Source organism: Crocodylus siamensis, chromosome 13 (genome assembly GCF_052110815.1).
Source record: "Crocodylus siamensis isolate JL-2025a chromosome 13, ASM5211081v1, whole genome shotgun sequence".
Taxonomy (NCBI): domain Eukaryota; kingdom Metazoa; phylum Chordata; order Crocodylia; family Crocodylidae; genus Crocodylus; species Crocodylus siamensis.
In genome coordinates, this window is record NC_143407.1 from 34,775,881 (window position 1) to 34,794,824 (window position 18,944).

The 18,944-nt window shown below is 37.8% G+C and overlaps 1 protein-coding gene across 3 annotated transcripts in view; it reads right to left on the minus strand.

The window, feature by feature from the left end:
* BRIP1 (BRCA1 interacting DNA helicase 1) overlaps positions 1–18,944 on the minus strand; it is a 110,482-nt gene that overhangs the window by 79,596 nt on the left and 11,942 nt on the right. For all 3 annotated transcript variants that reach the window (XM_090024937.1, XM_090024936.1, XM_090024935.1), the window contains exons 7-9: positions 3,254–3,541; positions 1,107–1,328; positions 330–529 (exon numbers count right to left, since the gene is read on the minus strand). In XM_090024937.1, the coding sequence (XP_089881063.1) occupies positions 330–529; positions 1,107–1,328; positions 3,254–3,541 (710 nt within the window). The remainder of the gene's footprint in view (positions 1–329; positions 530–1,106; positions 1,329–3,253; positions 3,542–18,944) is intronic.

Consider the following 18,944-nt stretch of genomic DNA (forward strand, 5'->3'; position numbering starts at 1 on the left):
TCTTGAGGTAGTTTTCAAACATGCCTAGATAATTTGGAAGACTAAGTCCTATTTTCAAGAACACAAGTTAAGCACTTAGATACTTCCAAAAATATCTTTCTTCAATCTATTAGTCAATCAATGTCTTCCCCTTAAATCATTCTTCTGTCCTCCAAATCAAACCAAGGGGAACCAGGGAACTGTAGGGTGGGGAGGTGTCTAGTTATGGCATCTTATCACTGATGCTACCTGGGCTCTAGCAAATGGCATTGGTATAAAAAGAGGCCCAGAAAAGAAAGATTAAGAAAAATCAAATACTTGGCAAAAGGAAATCAAGATAGCTGTCTTACTTTGCCAGACTGCAACAGACAGCTCGCAGCGGCTCATGATCCTTCTGTCTGATGTTGTTGTTGACCATGGAATCTAGTTCTTCACGAGCAAATCTCAGCTGGGTTTCTGTAACGCTGTAACTAACCGACTCCCGTGCACAGTCCTCAATATTGTGGGCTTCATCTAAAATGACTACCTGGCCTTTTAGCTTAATTTCCATCTACAGAAGAAAATAATTGTCCAGTAAGACAAAGTGAAATAGATAAGTAAGTAACAGCAGCAAGCAGGTTTGTCTTTAAAATAAAAAAAAAAAAGTTATCCAGATTCTGTCTCACATTTGCAAGCAATAGAATTTTTTTTTTTTTTTTTAAAAGACCTTGATCAAATTTCTGCAGTACAGGAATTAGGCATGTTCTTTTAAAGAAAGACAGAAAAACCCAGTGTGAATGAGAACAAAATTATAAACCTTTTTTTTAACGCTTGTTTTCTACTATGTGAAAAATTCATACAATTAACTGGTTAAAATGTACAACCAGTAAAACTTCTACTTAAATGTTACCTGGGGTATTATCGTATATACAGATTAAAAATAAAACCCAAAACAAACTGTAAACCACCTCTTTTCTACACTCTTTAATCTCTTTAATTTAGGTGATAGATGTAATACTAGAAAGGATTTCAGATAGAAGGGTGGTTTTTTAAAGTTGGCGGTGTCCCTTTGATGTCATATTCTTTGTTCATCTCCATTTACCTTCAGTTAATACAACAAACAAAGGTCTGCTTACAAATATACTTACGCTCTCTCTTATTTGGGGGTCTAGGAGGTAGTTGTAAGGACAAAATACAATATCTGCCCCCGACATGAGCTCTCGAGCTGCAAAATAGGGACATGCCCGCAGTTTCTTTCCCAGGCTCACAAGTTCTTCTATGTCCCAAGCCTGACACGTCTTATGTACAAACTGTAGTGTATGTTGCTCACTTAATTTATGGACACTATGGTAATAAGAACAGGAGCTGCCCTAAAAGTAGATATGTGTAAGTAATAGTTTCAAGTCAAATATAATAAAAACAATGGTGAAAACATTTTTTTTTTTTTTTACATATTTTGTTAAAAACATCATCGTGCAAATTTTTACTTCACTTTAAAAATACTTCGAAAGTGTTGCTTATTATTTTGAATGATTCCAGTTACAAATAACATGTCAGAAACAAAAGTATAACCTCTCAAATGCAAAGGAGTAAAGCATATTTCTCCAGTGGAATCAAAGAAGTCTTTAAATTTGTTTCAGGAGTGTCAACTCAATGGTTGATTCAAAATCAGGAAAAATAGTATAAAAAATTAACACAACAGATTTAGGTTCACCACAAATAAATTAACGCACTCATATCATCACGTTTCCAACCAGAGGTATCTAATGAATTTTAATCAATATTAGAATCCACTTTAGCCTGTTCATGTGCACGAGTCTCTTTGGTAACAGCTCAGGAGGACTTCAGTTTGTTTAACAGTGAAGGTAAAATTATTACTAAATCCATGATTCTGAAACCAGTCCTTCTGCTGGGGTTTTTGGGTTAGGTGGACAGGCAAATCTAAATGTATGGATCAAATCTCACCTGCAAGGTACAGGGAGACTTGGGAAATTTAACACCGATTAACAGAGCTGTTCTTAAGCTATAAAGTGCCCTTTACTTTTCTGCTCTAATCAGCCTGAATGCCACTTTTTTGTTTTTCTTCTTTTATTATAAGTTTAGTTTCCATGAATTAAATAATATATTTCTCATACTAAAAATATAGTATATAATTTGACAATAAGCACCAAGTGGAGAACAGATTCCTAGTAAGATATTCTTTGACAGCATTTAATGCTGCTTGGGCACATGAAGATTGATAACCAGAACAGGAAAACTCATCCCTTTTTAACACTGTAACACAACCCTAAGGGGAAGGTTGTCAGTTGAAGTGTTATCACACTTAGTGCTTTTTTCTCTCACAAATTGTCAGTTATCTATTTATCAACTCACTTCTGTAATATGGTCTTAGTAAACACAGACACCTAGAGTGACAGTGTAATTGGCCCTCATTACCACTACAACTTACCCTTAGGGCTCAAGAACATGAAAAGCAAATGTTCACTTACACTTGAGTAAAAATAAACTTGAAGTCCAAAAGACAAACAAAATTTAGGTCTTAAAAGAAAGAACACTGGAGAGGGAAAAAAAAGAAAAAAGAGAAGGGGAAAAAAAGGGAAAAATTCTTTGTTTATGAGTTTAGATTGCTAGATAACTGAGCTGCACACTGAAAAACAACAAAAACCTAGTTTAGAAAAATATACCAACATTATTGATGCCTTTTCCGTGCTATATATTCATGGAACACTTTGTCATTGTCACTCAACGAATTTTCCTACCTTTATGATGACTGCATCTGTGCTGCTGACCAAAAAAGGGGGGAAATTGTTTATAGCTTTTAAGCTTTCAAGCTTTCCCATGCTGAATACAGACAGCTGAGAAAAAGTTTTCCTATCGGTCATTTCCTATTGTTTTTTTCCCAGGATAAATAGACACAGAGAAACCAGGCTGAATACCTAATTTAATAATTATGAGAATATGCCTTTTTTTTAAAAAAACAACCAGCTAAATTTTGTATAGGCAAAAGTGTTATTACAGCTATAATTAATCTCTCAAATTCAGTCAAGCGCAAACATTATTCATCATCATATGCTTTTAAAATGTTGATGATACGAATCAAAATGTAGTAATGACTAACGTAATTAAACTAAAATGAATCAGTTGAAGTGTTGTATCTTTGAGGTGTTACAAAAAGGCTTCCAACCAGCCTGGCATTGAGAACCTACAATTTTACTCAGTCAGGCTACCTAGACAGATAAATCTTTGTTCTAATGTTTTTAAATGAATATTAGTTTTCTGAAATACAACTACTCACATGTTTTCCTTCCAGCAACTCTACACACTTTTCATTCCTGTTGCCACTACTGGACACCCTCGGATGAATGCAAGTATGATCCCGGCTAGAAAGAATTGTCATACGGGTGCCAGAGTATGCCGTCCTTCGCAGCTCTCTAGTAATCTGAGCTATTTGCTTGTGTGTTCGAGTTCCAAAATATATTTTGGGGATGAGTGGCTGTCCTCCATTTTCCTTCCTCTTTGTATTACTAGCATCTTTACCACTTTCTTTTGAAGAACAGGAACACTGAGTGCAAAGGATGGGAGACTGCAACCAAAACAAGATAAGACTTAAGACAAGCGCACGTGCCAAATCTCTGCATGAACTATTCAGAAGTTTTCCTTTAGAATAGTTCAAAACATCCCACTAAACCACAAGTTCAAGGTATGAGACAGTGAAGAAGGGACTAAAATTACAGGTTGCATTACAAAATCTAAAGATAGTTTTTAAATGTGTTAAATCAAAAAGGGAAAAGTACAAGAAAATCAGAGAGAAGACAGTATGTCACAAGTAAAAAAATTATGTGATTACCAAATCGGCCAACTGCTCATTCTCAGAACATTCTTTGATACTCTGTAACAGATTTGTTTAGTTTAACATGCTACTGCTTTAATTGAAACGAAAGGCTACTATGCTTCTGTAGTGAAGTTATTAAAGTGAACGAACGCATCGGTACCAAACTTGAAGCACATCTTTGGTTCCAGTGGCAAGGATTTTTGTGATACCTTTCACTGGACCCACTTTCATCAGTTTATTGCGTTGCTTCAGAAAAGGAAACAGAATTTCAGGTTTCACAAAACAAGAGGAAAAACTTTCTGTTTCATTTTTATTGCCATCAAGTATGGCAAATCAGAGGGAACTGACCAATGACACAGATCATTATTATCCAGGGAAAAGACACAGCAGTTCAATACCAAGTCATGCAGGACACCTGGTGTTAAGAGATCTCATGCCTTGAGAACTGAGGCAGAACATCTTACGCAAGGGATACATACTGCCCTTCAACTCGGATGGTAACTCTTCGTTTCACAGCAGAACAAAAGAGTGAGAAACAATAGTGTGGGGTCTAAACATTTATTATTTCTTTTAACTTGAACAGGTATCTACAAACTGTTCGACTGCTAAAGGAAATCAATTTTCCATTGAGGGCTTGATCTTAAAGGGTGCTGAGTACTTGGCTCCAATCCAGTAGAGCACTTAAGTAACCGAGTCACGCAAGTGAAGTCAAAAGGATTTCTCACAAACAAAAATTTGAGCATGTGCTTAAGAGCTCTGCTGGAGCAGGACACAAGCCTTGTAGGAATGAGATCTGACTAGATGCTCAAGTTAAAATACTGGGAGCTATGTTTTAATTTTATTTCATCTGCAAATCAAATTTTGTTGCATTAGATGCATAACATATATTCCATTAGTGATACTCCATCATCCTATTATGCCATGACCCAATTAGAGATGAACCAAAGGAACAGCCACTGTAGAGTTCCCTAATTCTTAAGTAAGACCTGAATGGTGGGAAAAAATGTTTTGTATAATAGGACAGCTGATTTTTTTATTCTAATTACTTTGTTACTGAGAAACTTAATAGTCCCAACCTCTCCAAAAAACAAACTACTAAGACGACCACAGAATCTTATAATTAAGATGACAGTAGAAGGGGGACAATGGAAGTATAAAGAAATCTGTACAAGTGTCTCCTACAGTCAAAAACCAAAACCAATCAACCAGTATATCTGACTACTGTAAAATAGTTTATACTTGAATTTTACTTTGATAGTACTACAGCTGAAAGATTTTTCCTCTCAATTGTAATCAGTATGATTATCCTTCATAAACAAATGCTAAGTCACGGCGTGTGTTACACCACAATACTGGGGATCAAGCTGTCTCTTAGCCTCCACTCTCTGGAAAAGCAAGTTCAAATTACCCTCAGTCCCACTCAACCTTGTCCGCCATTAAATATTACAATACACGATAGAATGGATGTAAATGTGACCCTTCTGGAGCTGTCACTCACTGGGATAAAAGGTTCACTGATGTGCCAAATAAACAGGCCGTCAAAGCAGATAAAGTTACACCCATGCTGGAATTGTTACATTCCCCTCTCAGGTTGCCAGTAACAGCAGATTTCATTACGGTGTGCTGCCACATTAAATAGCCAGTTCCAAATATCCTGCCTTCTATATTGAATAATTACTTATTCACCGAAAGGATAAAAAGACGAGTTATGAATGGGGCTCTTGTCAACAGTGAAGCAGGAAACAGCTGACATGTGGTGTATGTTACATATGCGGCAATACCCGACTCAGTTTATACTCGCACAGAAAATTGGAATGCAAGTTATATCATGATATTTCTGTCTATATTCCATCTTGCTCTTTGAAATAATGATAACACTTATTAACATAGTAAGAGAATTAATGTAACTTTAAGCTACAGAATCAGTTTACTTTTGCCTACTGTGCACAGCTTTTAAGCACATACCTATCCTTTCCACTTTAATTCAGTTTTTTCCCAGATATGATGTAATATCATTAATCCTTCATGAAAGGATAATGCTGGGCCTCAGCTACAGTGCAACTCTGTTTCACTAAATATAAATAGTAGAGAAATGCAGAACAATACAATTTCCCAAAGCAAAGAAATACCAGTTGTCCTGTTTTTTAATACATTCAGGAGGACAGCAAAAAGTCAGTTAAAATTCTCTGCATTGAAGGCCAACAATGGTAATTCCTTCAATGGTAGGGTTAAAAAAAAAGAAAAAGAAAAAAAAAAAAATCAAAGAATCATGTCCTTTCATTAAAAATATTTAAAAGGTAAAATTAAAAGTACAGTGTCTGCATGCGTGTGTGGGGGTATATAAATTACAGTATTTTACAGGTGGCCTTAAAAGTTTTTCTTAAAAGGTTTGAAATTGGCATAATACTGGCTTTAAGAAGCACTTCACCCACTACTGCAGCTTTCAAATGTTACCTTTTACTGAAAAATCAACATCAGGAAAGTTGTAAACTTGGGCTGATTTTATAGTAACCAGTAAAAGTATAAAACTGCCCCGCAGTAGTCATAACATTTCTGAAAGCCGCAGACGCCATCAGCCAAAAAAACTTTAAAAAGGTCCTGTATAATGAAAAGAAACATTAAGAAAATGGTTACAAAGTTGAGCTCTTTGTTTCACTTGTTTTATTAAATTGGAATTTCTCCTTTTAAACTTCTCTTTCTCTGTTAGAATTAATTTTAAAGTCCCCTTTTAGGAAAGATCTTTCAGAAGTATTTAAAAAAGCCAGTGTTATCTGAAGTACTTCTGGATTAGCCATTGTCACATCAAGAAAGTCTAATTTTCCCATTTTTCATAACTTGTCTGATAGGTAATTTAAAGTAACAAAATGTAGCGTGTGTTTTTATGTAAGCTGCTCCCCCCAACCCTACTCATACAGAATGATTTTATGACCCACATTCATAGAGCTACAAAATTTCATGCTTTCATGTTGGAATTTTTCCACCTTTATTTTCTAATAAGGCCCTCTTTTAAGTTAAAACATCGATTCCATCTAATTTTAACTAAAAAAAAAAAAAAGCGTTATTTATCAATTTCTTTAAGCCTACAAAATTCATCTTCTTTGAGGAAGGTAAGTTTGGGGCAGTATCCTTGAAGGACGAATATACTGTGAATACCGCACATGAAGACGTAAACTTTTTTCGTTACGTTTAGAAATAAAATTGCTGCATGGATTTCCAGAAATAAGATCTCATATTTCTGTTCTTGAGGACCAAAAAATCCTCTAGAAATAAAAAAAATCTAAAGTTGCCATGGAGTTTAGATAAACAGTTATTTGGGGGGACATGAGCAGACTAGGTTTTTAAGTTTGTCCCAAATAGACCATAAACTAACATCCAGTTTATGACATAAAACACAATAAAACCAGTCTAAACTGACCAATGTCCTAGGAAATAAAACATAAAAGGACAAGGTTCAGATGAAAGGGTGGTCCAAGTGGTGAATTATTTGCAAGATTACTTAAGTTATAGTCACAGAGCCTCTGACAGAGATGTTTTTTAAAAAAATAAAGGTCAGATAAGAAACTCTTGGTTATTCGAACATTTTATCAGTGATGTTTTTGGTTTCATATTTTCATACAAGACAGTTTTTAAATCATTCTAGCTGCAACATAGCATGGATTCTTGTAATTTGGAAGTTTCCATTACTATGGAGGGTGTGTACTTTATACTGTTATAAAGTGATAACTGTTATAAAATAATTCACTTGGGAGTACTACAATAGAAAGTATAAATCTGCATATCAGAAAAGGAGGTGCTTGCTAAGCTACAATAAAATTTGAAAATCTTTTAAAGCATATATAAAAGTATCTGTAATTTTCCTTCCAGTGTAAGTAACAAACGTTGAGCTAAGACGAATTACCCATACAACAAAAACTTATTTTCCTAACAGTCCACGTACAGTAACCTTACTGGCATACTGCAAGGTTAATTTTTCTCTGTAGTCCACAGGGAGTCAGCAAAAGGATTAGGTTAGGAGTCTGGTCATTCAGTTTTTGCTAGATTTACACTGCCATCAAAGCACTCTCTCAAGTGTTGAGTTGGTTGTGAACTGAATTGTACTGTACAGTTTACCTTCCTTCAGCTGCAAACTCCTAGAGGCAGGGATCACGCCCCCCCGCAACTCTGCCTGGATGCAGTCCAGCAGCCATAAAAGTTCAGTTAATTTCCACATTTATCTAAATAGATACTTTTGCTAGTATTTCCCTCAGTTATACATATATCTGGAATTGAAAAAATATATATTGCACAACTCTTTAGATAAGTATGACAAAAGAACAGGTACTGAGAAAGCAGGTAAAACACCTGCAATAAAGAAACACATTTCTATATAAGATGCCAGTATTCTTGTGTGCGATATCTTTTATCGGACTAACAACAGATATAAGCAAGTTTTCAGGTATCACAGTACTCTCTCCCTCTAGATTTGTATGACTTTCAGGCTACTCAAAATTAGAAGAACGTTAGGTTTTTTTAAAGAAAGATTACGAGCAATGCCTAATTTATACATGAGGTTCTCTCCCACAGTATGAGCACAGCCAAGTTTATCTGTAGATGTTAAATACAACCGTGGTCCATCTGTGTCACTGTTTCATCCAGCCTGTAAGGAGAGGGCCAAATTGTGATGCAAGCAGTTTAAAAATACCATGCGATTTAATTCTGGTAGAAAAACTCTGGCTAAAGCAAAGATGACTTCCTTTCAATCCGATTAAAACAAGGCTTAGGTCCATCCACACTAGGATGAAAAACAGCTGAGCGACAACTGTTTTTGTTTGCACTCTAATGTTAAATCTCACTTATCGAGATTAAAAGGGACTGGACATTTAGATGGATAACAAGAACTTCCAGTTGTAACAGAATTAGTGCACTTACACTTTTGTAGGGGACAAAACCCCACAAGCTTCAGGGCTTAAATTTAGCTAATTTTTTAACTGGTAGGATTGAGGCTTTTATTCAGGGAAAGAGAAAAATTTCCCCCCATACTGCAGGGCTCCAGGAACCTTCCTTGGAAGTATCTAATGCCAATCACATCAAAGACAAGATACTGGAGTGGATAAACTGTGAGTTGATCCACTGTGGCATTTCCTCTGCTCTGCACAGACAGGGCCCAAGATAAGCCAGCCTATCACATCAATATTTATATGGTAAAGAATGCAAAAGTCAGAATAATAAAAGGATAATCAAGTACACTGAGACGTTCAGAGTGTAAAATAAGGCTAAACAAACACTGAGGCTATGATCTTTGAAGCACAAAGAGATAAGAGGGTTTCCTGATATCTTCATCTACATTGCGTTGGTTACAAAGCCATCTGAGCGATACAGTGGTGAATACCTGTTGTGTGAAATCTCGCACAAGTGCACCCTAGTAAGATATCAGAAGTGACATTACTAGAGCTTTTCAACTATTCCTTTTTAAGCTCTGTTTAAAAGGAGCAGTATTCTGCTGCTACCGTCTCTTGATTAAACTGCACAAAGCAGCTGTTTATCCACTCACAGTAACCAGCAGGTGAACCCGATTCAATATTTATCACAGGCTTTCACAGATCACTGCTAACCAAGCAAACGTTTTAATTAAGCTGGAACTTGCTTCAAAGAGCTCATTCAAGATGTCAATCAGCGGGTAAGGGATCGGATACGGTGTCAGGTGAGAGTGTGTAATACAAATCCACAACTTTCTTCATCCCATCGCGGTAAATTAGCCTGCTCTAGAGTCCGGACTCTGATTGTAACAGACTGCCAGTCTCCTGGAATGTGTAACTGAAGTCACTCAAACTCTATTGTGAAGGTTGTAAGCAATATGTTAAACTGCAATGGGCTAGCACATTAAGACAGATTCTTTTCACAGTCGTTTTTTGATACCCCAAGTGTTTGTTACACTACTCTCCATTTACTGTTTACTTCTTTACCTAGCATAAATGGGGATTCCTTAACACAGCTGCCCCAGTTTCTTCAAGTCTCTGCTTCAGCGGAATTAATCAAGGAAGTACCACAAGGATATAATTTCTTGCCCAGATTTATACTAGAACGACACAGTTTCACAAGAACCCGCAGTCCAAGAAGAAATGGGGGTTCCCAGGCCGAAGGCGGACAGAGGCTACGGACAGTCTGCTGCGTGGGCAAGAAGTTCCTGCCTGTATTGTGTGTCTGAAGGCTTGTCTTTAATGTAGCACTGGACAGCGCTTTTCCCCATTCTTCAACAGCGAGGCAACGAAAGGGATCAAAGCCAAGTGCAGTTATAGTCAATGGCACAAACACTCAACTAATCCTGACTAAGGCCACAATCTGGTATCCAATTTTTATTGGTAGAAATTTCTGAGAAAGGGTCCTCATGCTTCCCCACCGCTCCCTTCCCATAGGCTGGTCTGGGAGGGAAGTGTGGAGCAGCAGGGCAAAGCCCCCAGCCCATTCCCCAGTCCAGGCAGTTGCTGATCTGGATGAGTGCAGGAAGCATTGCCCTGCTGCCCTGGAGAGAGCCTTCCCAGCCCCAGTTCCTGGCCCCAACGGCTTGGACATCACCACCCAGCCGGGTGGTGCAGACAGTAAAGGGGAAGCCGGCAAGGCCTGAAACCAGGCTTAAGGACAGCCTCCCAGAGCCCAGTTCCCAACCCTGCTGTTGCTGCCCTGGTGGCAGTCCCTGGGCTGGAAGAGAGGCAGGGAGCAGTGGCTGCTGTTCCCCTGCCCTCCGCAGCTCACTCCCCACACCAGGAAGTCTCTGGTCTGGAGAAGGCGTGGGGAGCACTGCCCTGCTGCTCTCCTCTCCCAGACCAAACTACAAGGGGAGCATACAAGCACTCCAAGCAGAAAATGTAATGCCTGTTTGTGGCCTAAGAAGGAAACCACCTTGTATACTGCTTGGATTTTACTGAACAAACTTTAAATGAACACAAAAAATCAACATACCATTACTGACAAATATATAGCATCATTTCAGATTCTGTTCCCATATTCATCCCAATTGTCTTTTGCCTTCTTCCTCTATGTTATATAATAGCCAGAACCATAACTTAACACCTAATTTTGTTTTCTTTAAGAAAGTAAGAATATTAAGGTAGGAGCTGCTTAATACTAATGCTTCAATATATGGCCCATAACAATAGCTAATGAAGTGGGTAGCAAGCATGCCCAGCCAAAGCAAAATAATTTTTGGCTTCCTGTTAAAGTTGACAGCTGCCTTTTCTCCTCAGTATGATTCAGTTGGCCATCACCACCACCACAACAATTAAGCAGTTTGATATTCGGCATTGCTTTTCTTTTCTTTTACTGACAAAGAAAACAACCAGCTAGCCAAGTTACTGATTTATCCAGACAAAGCCCCTAGAAAGTTCCAAAACAGATGGGAAACACATTTGTAGAGAATACCGGTAAAATCTGTACTCAAGTTGGACTGAACTAATGATGATACCAGATTAAGGATTCACCCAGCGCCAGCTAATACACTTAAGTCCTCCCACAAATGAGAGACCATGAGGCTCGCTGACTAAAATGCCTGCCTACAAGGACAGAAGTGTTCCATACGTGGGAAGAGAGGAGAAAATGTGTAAGAAAAACCCTTGGATTAACACGGTGAAAATGATGATCTAACATATAACTATCATCCTGATGGCAGTGCTTGTCTATTAGATCTCATACTTTGTTTTTACAGTTGGATGGCAAATGGAGCCATGTCATTTGCCCAGTGCTGATCATAGCACAGCGCCAATCCTGGTTGGAGCCTGCAAGTGAAACAAACAAACAAACAAACAAAACACAGAGCCATAACCCCTTTTTATTCATGCGTTTCTATAAAACTCAGGACACGTTTTAAGATGTTAAATCTGCTAAGAACAATTCTAAAGGCAGAATCTATGAAGTTTACAAATGTTTCATGTGAATTAATGAAAGCATTTAAGCAAAGGAACATAAGGAAAAAATAAATTAGGGTTGAGATTCTTACATTATAGTCCTGTCTTGGTCCTGCAAACAGCGCTGCACAGAAGGGCAAGGGGTATTTGCCCCCCTCTTGTGTGTATGTGCATGTGTGCTTTTGTTTAGCAGCATGACTCAGTTAAAACAAGCCAGTGATTAGGCAGCTATACTAATATAAAGTAATTTAAACTGGTATTGCTTATTTTGTTTCATCAAAGTAAAGAATGGCATAAGCACTTTATGCTGGTCAAGCCTGGAATGTACCTTGGGAACTTTGTGCTTTACCTAGTCTGGTATAGGTAGATAAGGCCTTACATTGTTCTATTTAAATAAGTACACAGCTTCCATCAACTTTGTGTTCTCCCACTTTTAAAAAGCTGTATTTATTTGTCTTCTCACATTTTACCTCCTCCTTGGGCTACACCAGACTAGTTTCTTAACTACATAATCTTTTTGAACTGTTTGAATATTCACACCATGCAAGAAGTCTACGTGGCAATTTTAGAAGTTCTCCATGTCCTTGGACCTTTTCTATAACATGATGTCTTCAGAGTGCAAAGCAAAGAGTATAATATATAACATTACCAAAAAAAGAGTGATCAGTGAGGAGATGCTGATAGAAGGCACATTGTAACTATAAATAGCAAGCACATGAAACCCTAAAAAGAATATAGCAAGGTATAGCTCAACAACAGTAAGGATGAAGAATGTAACTATGCCATGATAAATGGCTCTCACTTCTCCCTCTCTCTTTCTGGGCAGCAGTACATGCTTTAGATTCACTGCCAGCTGAAATGTATTTCAACACAAAGGACAAAATGAGGTGAGAGTATGACCTGAGAATGCTCTTGTAAATTCTTCTCTAGACATATTTTGGTGGGATCAGGGGAAATCATTGTATTTAGGAGTTTACCTTAATTTTTCCTTTTATAATTAGAAAAGCATGTATTTTTACAGCTTCTATGCTAGACCGCATTCAGGGATTTGAGAGGCAAATGGAAATCTTCAGACTCACTATGCTCTCCAGAAGCCAAAACAAAGAAATGTGAAAGACCATTGCCAAGACCCTGTTATGGAGCACATGTCATTTTCTTACTGTTTCAATGCTGAAAAAAGAAAATAAGGGAAAGTATTTTTTTTAAATAGGTAATTTGCACCTATCAGCACATCAGCGGGCTGGCCAACGGAAAGTGCTCTTCACTTCCCTTAAGATGGGTCTAGATCGACTCCAAAACCCATCGGGCTGATGCTTGGGCTGCTGATGTGCTTATGAGGTAGCCGCTGAACGTGCTTATGAGTCCACATGTTCACCCCACGATAACTGGGAGTATTTCACACTGTTTCCACAGAGACTTCTGCCAGCCCATTTCACTGAGAGGCTCCTGAGTGCCAGCTACATCAGCTACCAGATGTAAGGCCTTTGAGAAGCTGCCGTGCCATTTATTAAAGCTGGGAGAACTAGAAATAATGACGTCTGGGTTCTCTTTCTGACTGCCACATCAATCCTGCAGAGTCTTGGAAAAAAGTCATTTAGTTCCCCTTTCCCTCAGCTTATTAAACTGAAAACAAGAACAAAATATACCCACTATCACAAGTGTATTGATGTCTCCTTGGCTGTACAAAAACATTACTCTCTCTCATTATTATGGTCAACTAGGACTGGCCCCCAATCTGTGAAGGCTGTAGAGACAAGAGAAATATAAGATAGTGAATCTTCTCTCTCTCCAGCTTCTCTGCTCTGCACAAATCTGATTTCCCAACGGGCCTTATTATCAGAAAATTCAAGGGGTGGAAGTGAAGGAAAATAGGCTACAAGCTCTTGAACTGACATCTAGAACGCAAAACAGTGCTTGTGTCTAAGCCCAGACTTTCAGCTGAGGAGTGGAAATACAAAGGGGTGCTTAGTGCTTGTACAGGACTAACTCCTTCCTTTCCCTCTGCCAGAATGAGACACAAAAGGAAAACAGCACAACCCAAGCAATGGTGGCTAGGGTATTTTCTGCTCTTGAAACGCTCAGAAAATGCTGCTGTCCTGTAGCTTAAAATGATGAAAAGCTTGATATAACCAAGTGACATTTACTTTCTGATGGTCTAATAAGCTGCCGACCTGTACTTAAAACCCACCATACCTGACTGAACCCCAAGCATAACTCAGAGCAAAAATACAGCCTCCCAACTTAATTTACATGTAAAAACCGAACATTAGAATTGGCAAAAATGGGTGATCTACCTCTTCGGACTACTACATTTCTAAAATTTTCTTTTGGTTCTGCTCAGTCAGACCTGGCAGACCACACTGCGGCAAGCAGGCACTTAGCTAACCACAGGCGTGTCTTTTTAGTGTGTGACACAGGGTCCTAACTACCAGGTAAAATATAATAGAGATGGGCAAGGAGAGTTTAGCCAAAGGTTAAGATATCCTGGTCTACTAAAATACCCAGGGCTCTAAATCAAATTGATTGGTAGTCTGTTAAACACAACATCACGTACAAGCATTAATGTGGTTAACCAAAAATAAACCACATTTTCTTGTTGTGCAACCAAATTGGAGCTGCAGATTTCCTCTTCAATTAAAAAAACCCAAACCACACACCTGTATCTTTCTTAACCCATTTTGAAATATTAACACAATTGCATTAACCACCCAAACAATTACCCTAAGCAGGTGTTACCGAATTCCGTACTGCAAAACATCTGTGATTCAAAGAGTATTTCAACTGGCTACTCAGCAGCCTAAACAGGACTTAATTACCTTTCTGCAGACTTCACATTAATTTATAAACTTGAAATATCATAACAGAAAAGAGGGTTCACTGCACAATAATTTTGCCTGTACATTATTAGAAGCACTCAACTGTGCTTTTTCCCTTACAGTGCTCCAGGGGTTCTAATGCCATGCCTCCTTGCCTGAACGTAAAGAAATAGAAGAGTACGTGTATCTATGTTACCACTTGGTGAAATAATCATCGGGATCTTCCCAAGCAGCATTTCTGTATGTATACACACACACATAGTTATGAGAACAGTTCTTCCAGTTTCCATAGGCTTTTAAGTATGTAATAGATGTAGATACTTATTTAACATGTACAGCATTACAGAGAATGCTGTAATGTCTCCTCAATTTGTCAAATAAAGGCCTGCGCCTTTATACTTTGAGCCCTTTGGAGATCCTGTTCCATGTGTGAGTGTTACATTGCACAATTGTAAGACACTGTGAATGCCAATGGTCCTCTATAAATAAATAATATTTATCAAGGAAGAACTTCTATTTCCTTAGCTTGCCTCTTAAAATATTCCACTGATTTTGTGCCAATATTTTTAAGAGACCACCCACGTTACCCAAGTTATAGAATCTAGCACCAGAGATATGCATTATTGCAAGGCAATCTCTAGAGAGACAGACTGCTTGCTACTCCTTATACATGCCTAGTTGCTACAACTCATGTCGATAAGTCTTGAAGAAGTATCTTCTAATTTATTTTACTACATCACACAAGACAGGAACTGTTTCTCTCCACATCCTTTGGGAACAAGAAACACTTCTGAGAATACAACTCTTCCCACACATGCAAAAAATAAAGACCTAGATATGCCCTTGTCGGATCAGTTCAACAGAAAGATAAAATATATTGAAAGTGTAGTGAGAAATAATGGGGGGGAAATTAGCATTCACCTATTTCATTCTGCTGTAACAAGGAGCAGTAGAGAGCTGAAGCTAGGTTTTAATATATGCATATTTTCAAACCCTGAGCTCAAGTGCATGCTTACAGGCAGCTTCAAAATTTGATTTTTCATTTCTGACTAGCAAGTTCCACAAGAACAAGAAGAAAAGCAGAGGAAAAGCCAATCAACTTTTGCAGAAAGCTGTACTAAAACAAAAACACAGAATCACTAATGCCCAAAATCTTTTCTGTATTTCATCCCCCCCAAAAAAGGCACACACTTGAGGAGGACATCTCATCCTGTTCTTCAGGTTAATTTTTACTTCATTTTCTCTCTTAATGATGTTGTTCTCTGCTAATAAAGTTGGTGTAAGGCATTCATCCATCATGTACCTTTTTCCTTCCATTTTGCTCGGCCTTTACAGCTCTAAAGTAAAACTTTCAAAGCTTGTTATCCAAAGTGAAAATGGTGAACAATATTAACATTTTTAAAAGCTATTCAGTACCAAAGCTGAAAAGAAATTTTAAAATCTGAGACTCCTGACTTAGGTCTTGGAAACCTAAGAACTCGGAAAATTCAATAAAACCAACTTGTTAGTCTGCTTTTTTTTTTTCCCCTCCAGGAATACTATATACATGTCCTGTTCTCTTTTAATTGAATGTACTTTTCCTGTCTTTAGGACATGCCCTATTATAATCTACCAGGTCTCGTTAACTCCTAGAGTAAGGCTACCCAACTCTACCCAAGTCTGGAAAGCACAGCCAAAACATGGATCTAATTTGACAAAAATTTGCTTCTGATCTTAGCAAGCCAGAAGAGAGCGCTGTGATCCCCTAGTCTGACCTACATAACTTAGGCCATTGGAAATTTCTGAATTAATTTCATTTTTGAACTGGAACAAAGTCTTGCTGCTTTATTGATGGCACAGGACCTGTTCCCATAGTGAGCTTCCACGTTTGTAAGATGAGGCTCAAGGATGGCAAAAAGGTACAGCTCAACTACTAACTAATACAGCTTTCCTGATGATGTAAAAATCAGATTATTTGCTTATTCATGTTTTATTATGAATTCAAGTCCCAAACTATTCTAAAAATTATATGCAAAATGTTCCTGAAATAATATAAATCTGCATTTACCATCACTATCTGTTAAAAGCTCTGAAATTCCTAAATTGTCTTGCAATTTTTAGTGAACCCCTCCACAGTAAACATCTCAAAAAAATCTGAAGGGCAACAGAGCAAGAAAGAATTTTTATCTGAAAATCAACAGCACACTCTACTGGCCTTCAGATTTCACAATATCAGCTGAATTTCAGTGTCATAAGGCATTTAAAATCCTACTTGAAAACTTATGAAGCTTTCCAAAACAGTAATAAAATTTACTGCCCATTAAACTGAACCAGAGTACAGGTTCTCTTTTGTCAAAAAAGAAAAGCATTAACTACCAGTATTTTCAATTAGTATCATGATTGCTGGCTTGTTTTTTGGTTCATAAGGACAGGAGTAAGCTGGACACCAGCACTATTCAGTTAAAATAAAACTCTGATATAAAAAAAAAAATTAAGAATGGTATTGACAGAGAGCCAAGGACCGCTGCAAAGAAGAGAGGATCCAGCTGGTCAGTCTCAGGCACATTTCCAACCAGAGACAGATTCTTCTGCAGGACACGAGTACGCACTGCTTCTAGAACACTATACTTTATCCTAACCAAACGATTAATTCCCTAGAGAGGCTTATAAAATGGAAACAACTTGAAAGGGAAAAAGGAAATGGTCATGGGAGTGTGTCCTTGGATGTTTGGAAGCAAAAAAGAACCCCCAGCCCAGAAAAGCACAAAGGAAAGATCCCATCCTCCTCTCATATTTGCTGGATGAACCCATGCAGTCCTTGCCTATTCATCTACTTTTCAGCACTGGCAGTGATTATTCTGTCATAGTTCTCTGACAAGCATTCATATGCAGCCCATCAGGAGCCCCACGTATTACTGATGTGATCCAACTTCCTAGAATCATGTCTGCAGGAACATGCCTCATATTCCTTTCTCTCCTGATTTAGCTTTTGGTGAAGCAAAGAGCAAGCACCAAGAATTGCAGCAACTTCCCAATAGGGAACTCCACACACAGCCCGGCATGCTGCCTGTCTGCTTCCCTTGTTCACAAAGTGACGTTATGTTACATCTTCAAATGTTGTCAACACAATGCCCAACTTTTGTTTCACTCTGCCCCATCTTCACTATCTTCTTTTCAACATTTAATTCCTTGCTGATTTTGTCACTTTTGTATTCTTGTTATAAACATCATCTCCAAATCCTGATTCAGTAACTTTTTTCGCTTTTCAAGGTACAGAAGTTAATACATAGCGCTCTCTCTTTTTTATTGCATACATCACAAAAGCTAAGAATGGAGAAGAGAGTAAAACCTGTAACTCCTAAGAGACCTCAGTTGATTTCCATGGTCCTGGTATTAAGCTTTCCCATAATGCTCACTGTAATCTAATAAATCTACTAGACATTGTGCTAAATGCACACAGATTTATACATGTTGTACACATTCTGTCAAATGCTGTCAAAAAATTATAAACTGATTGCTGGGCCAGATTCTGTGCCGATGTGGAGTCACAGTAGCTGACTCTGGCCCCCCATTTTTGATGGACGGGTTTTAAATTAGTCAATAAATCTACAGCTTGGATGGAAATGATTTGTAGTTTGCAAGCCAGTGCACATGGATTACTAATAAATCATTTATCTGGTTTAAATATTTTTCCTAAATGATTCTAAATGTCCAATAGTTTATGAAAATGAGAAACACCGCAGTGGTTAATGTGCACCATCAAGGAAAACAGCCAGGGGAAATAAATGTCTACATTTTTACAAGTGATCTTCAAAAAGTACACCTAACTCTGGAAATCAGACCCCTTTTAAAAAGATCGCCTAAAGGTTTTTATCAAATGTTATCATCCATATAACTCTACATGTTTAACTGATACTTCAACTGGTTTATGGAGTGCATTTACCACCTGCTCACAGATTAAATGGAAAAGCTATTTCACTGTGCAGTCACTGGTTTTTAATTAGTTACCTACAGAAAATTAAGCAAAAAAATAAATAAATCACTTTTCCTAATTTATCAACTAACTGACAATTTGAGGTCATTAATTTACAGCACAGAAATAAAAGCTTTACAGCACAGAAATAAAAGCAGTCATTCATGTAATCAGTGTTACATATACTACTCAGTCACTCTCTCATCCCTTGAAGGGGATTTGTTGAACCTTTCCAGGAATGGGAGCGCAGCCTCAGTTTTAGAAAGGTTCAACTCCACAGACTCCCACTGACATCAAAAGAATTCTCTACTGACACAGAACTTGTATCAAGAGTGAGATCCCTTACCAGGATAGGAACCCATGAAAGCAATACGAAACGACAAATAAATACGAGAAAACACAGTTGTGGATCCCGATGAGGTTACACCAGCATTTTTTTTTATATACAATTTGAATTTGACAATATATGGGTATGATTTCTATGTAGGATTATGCAAAGTGTTCATTTC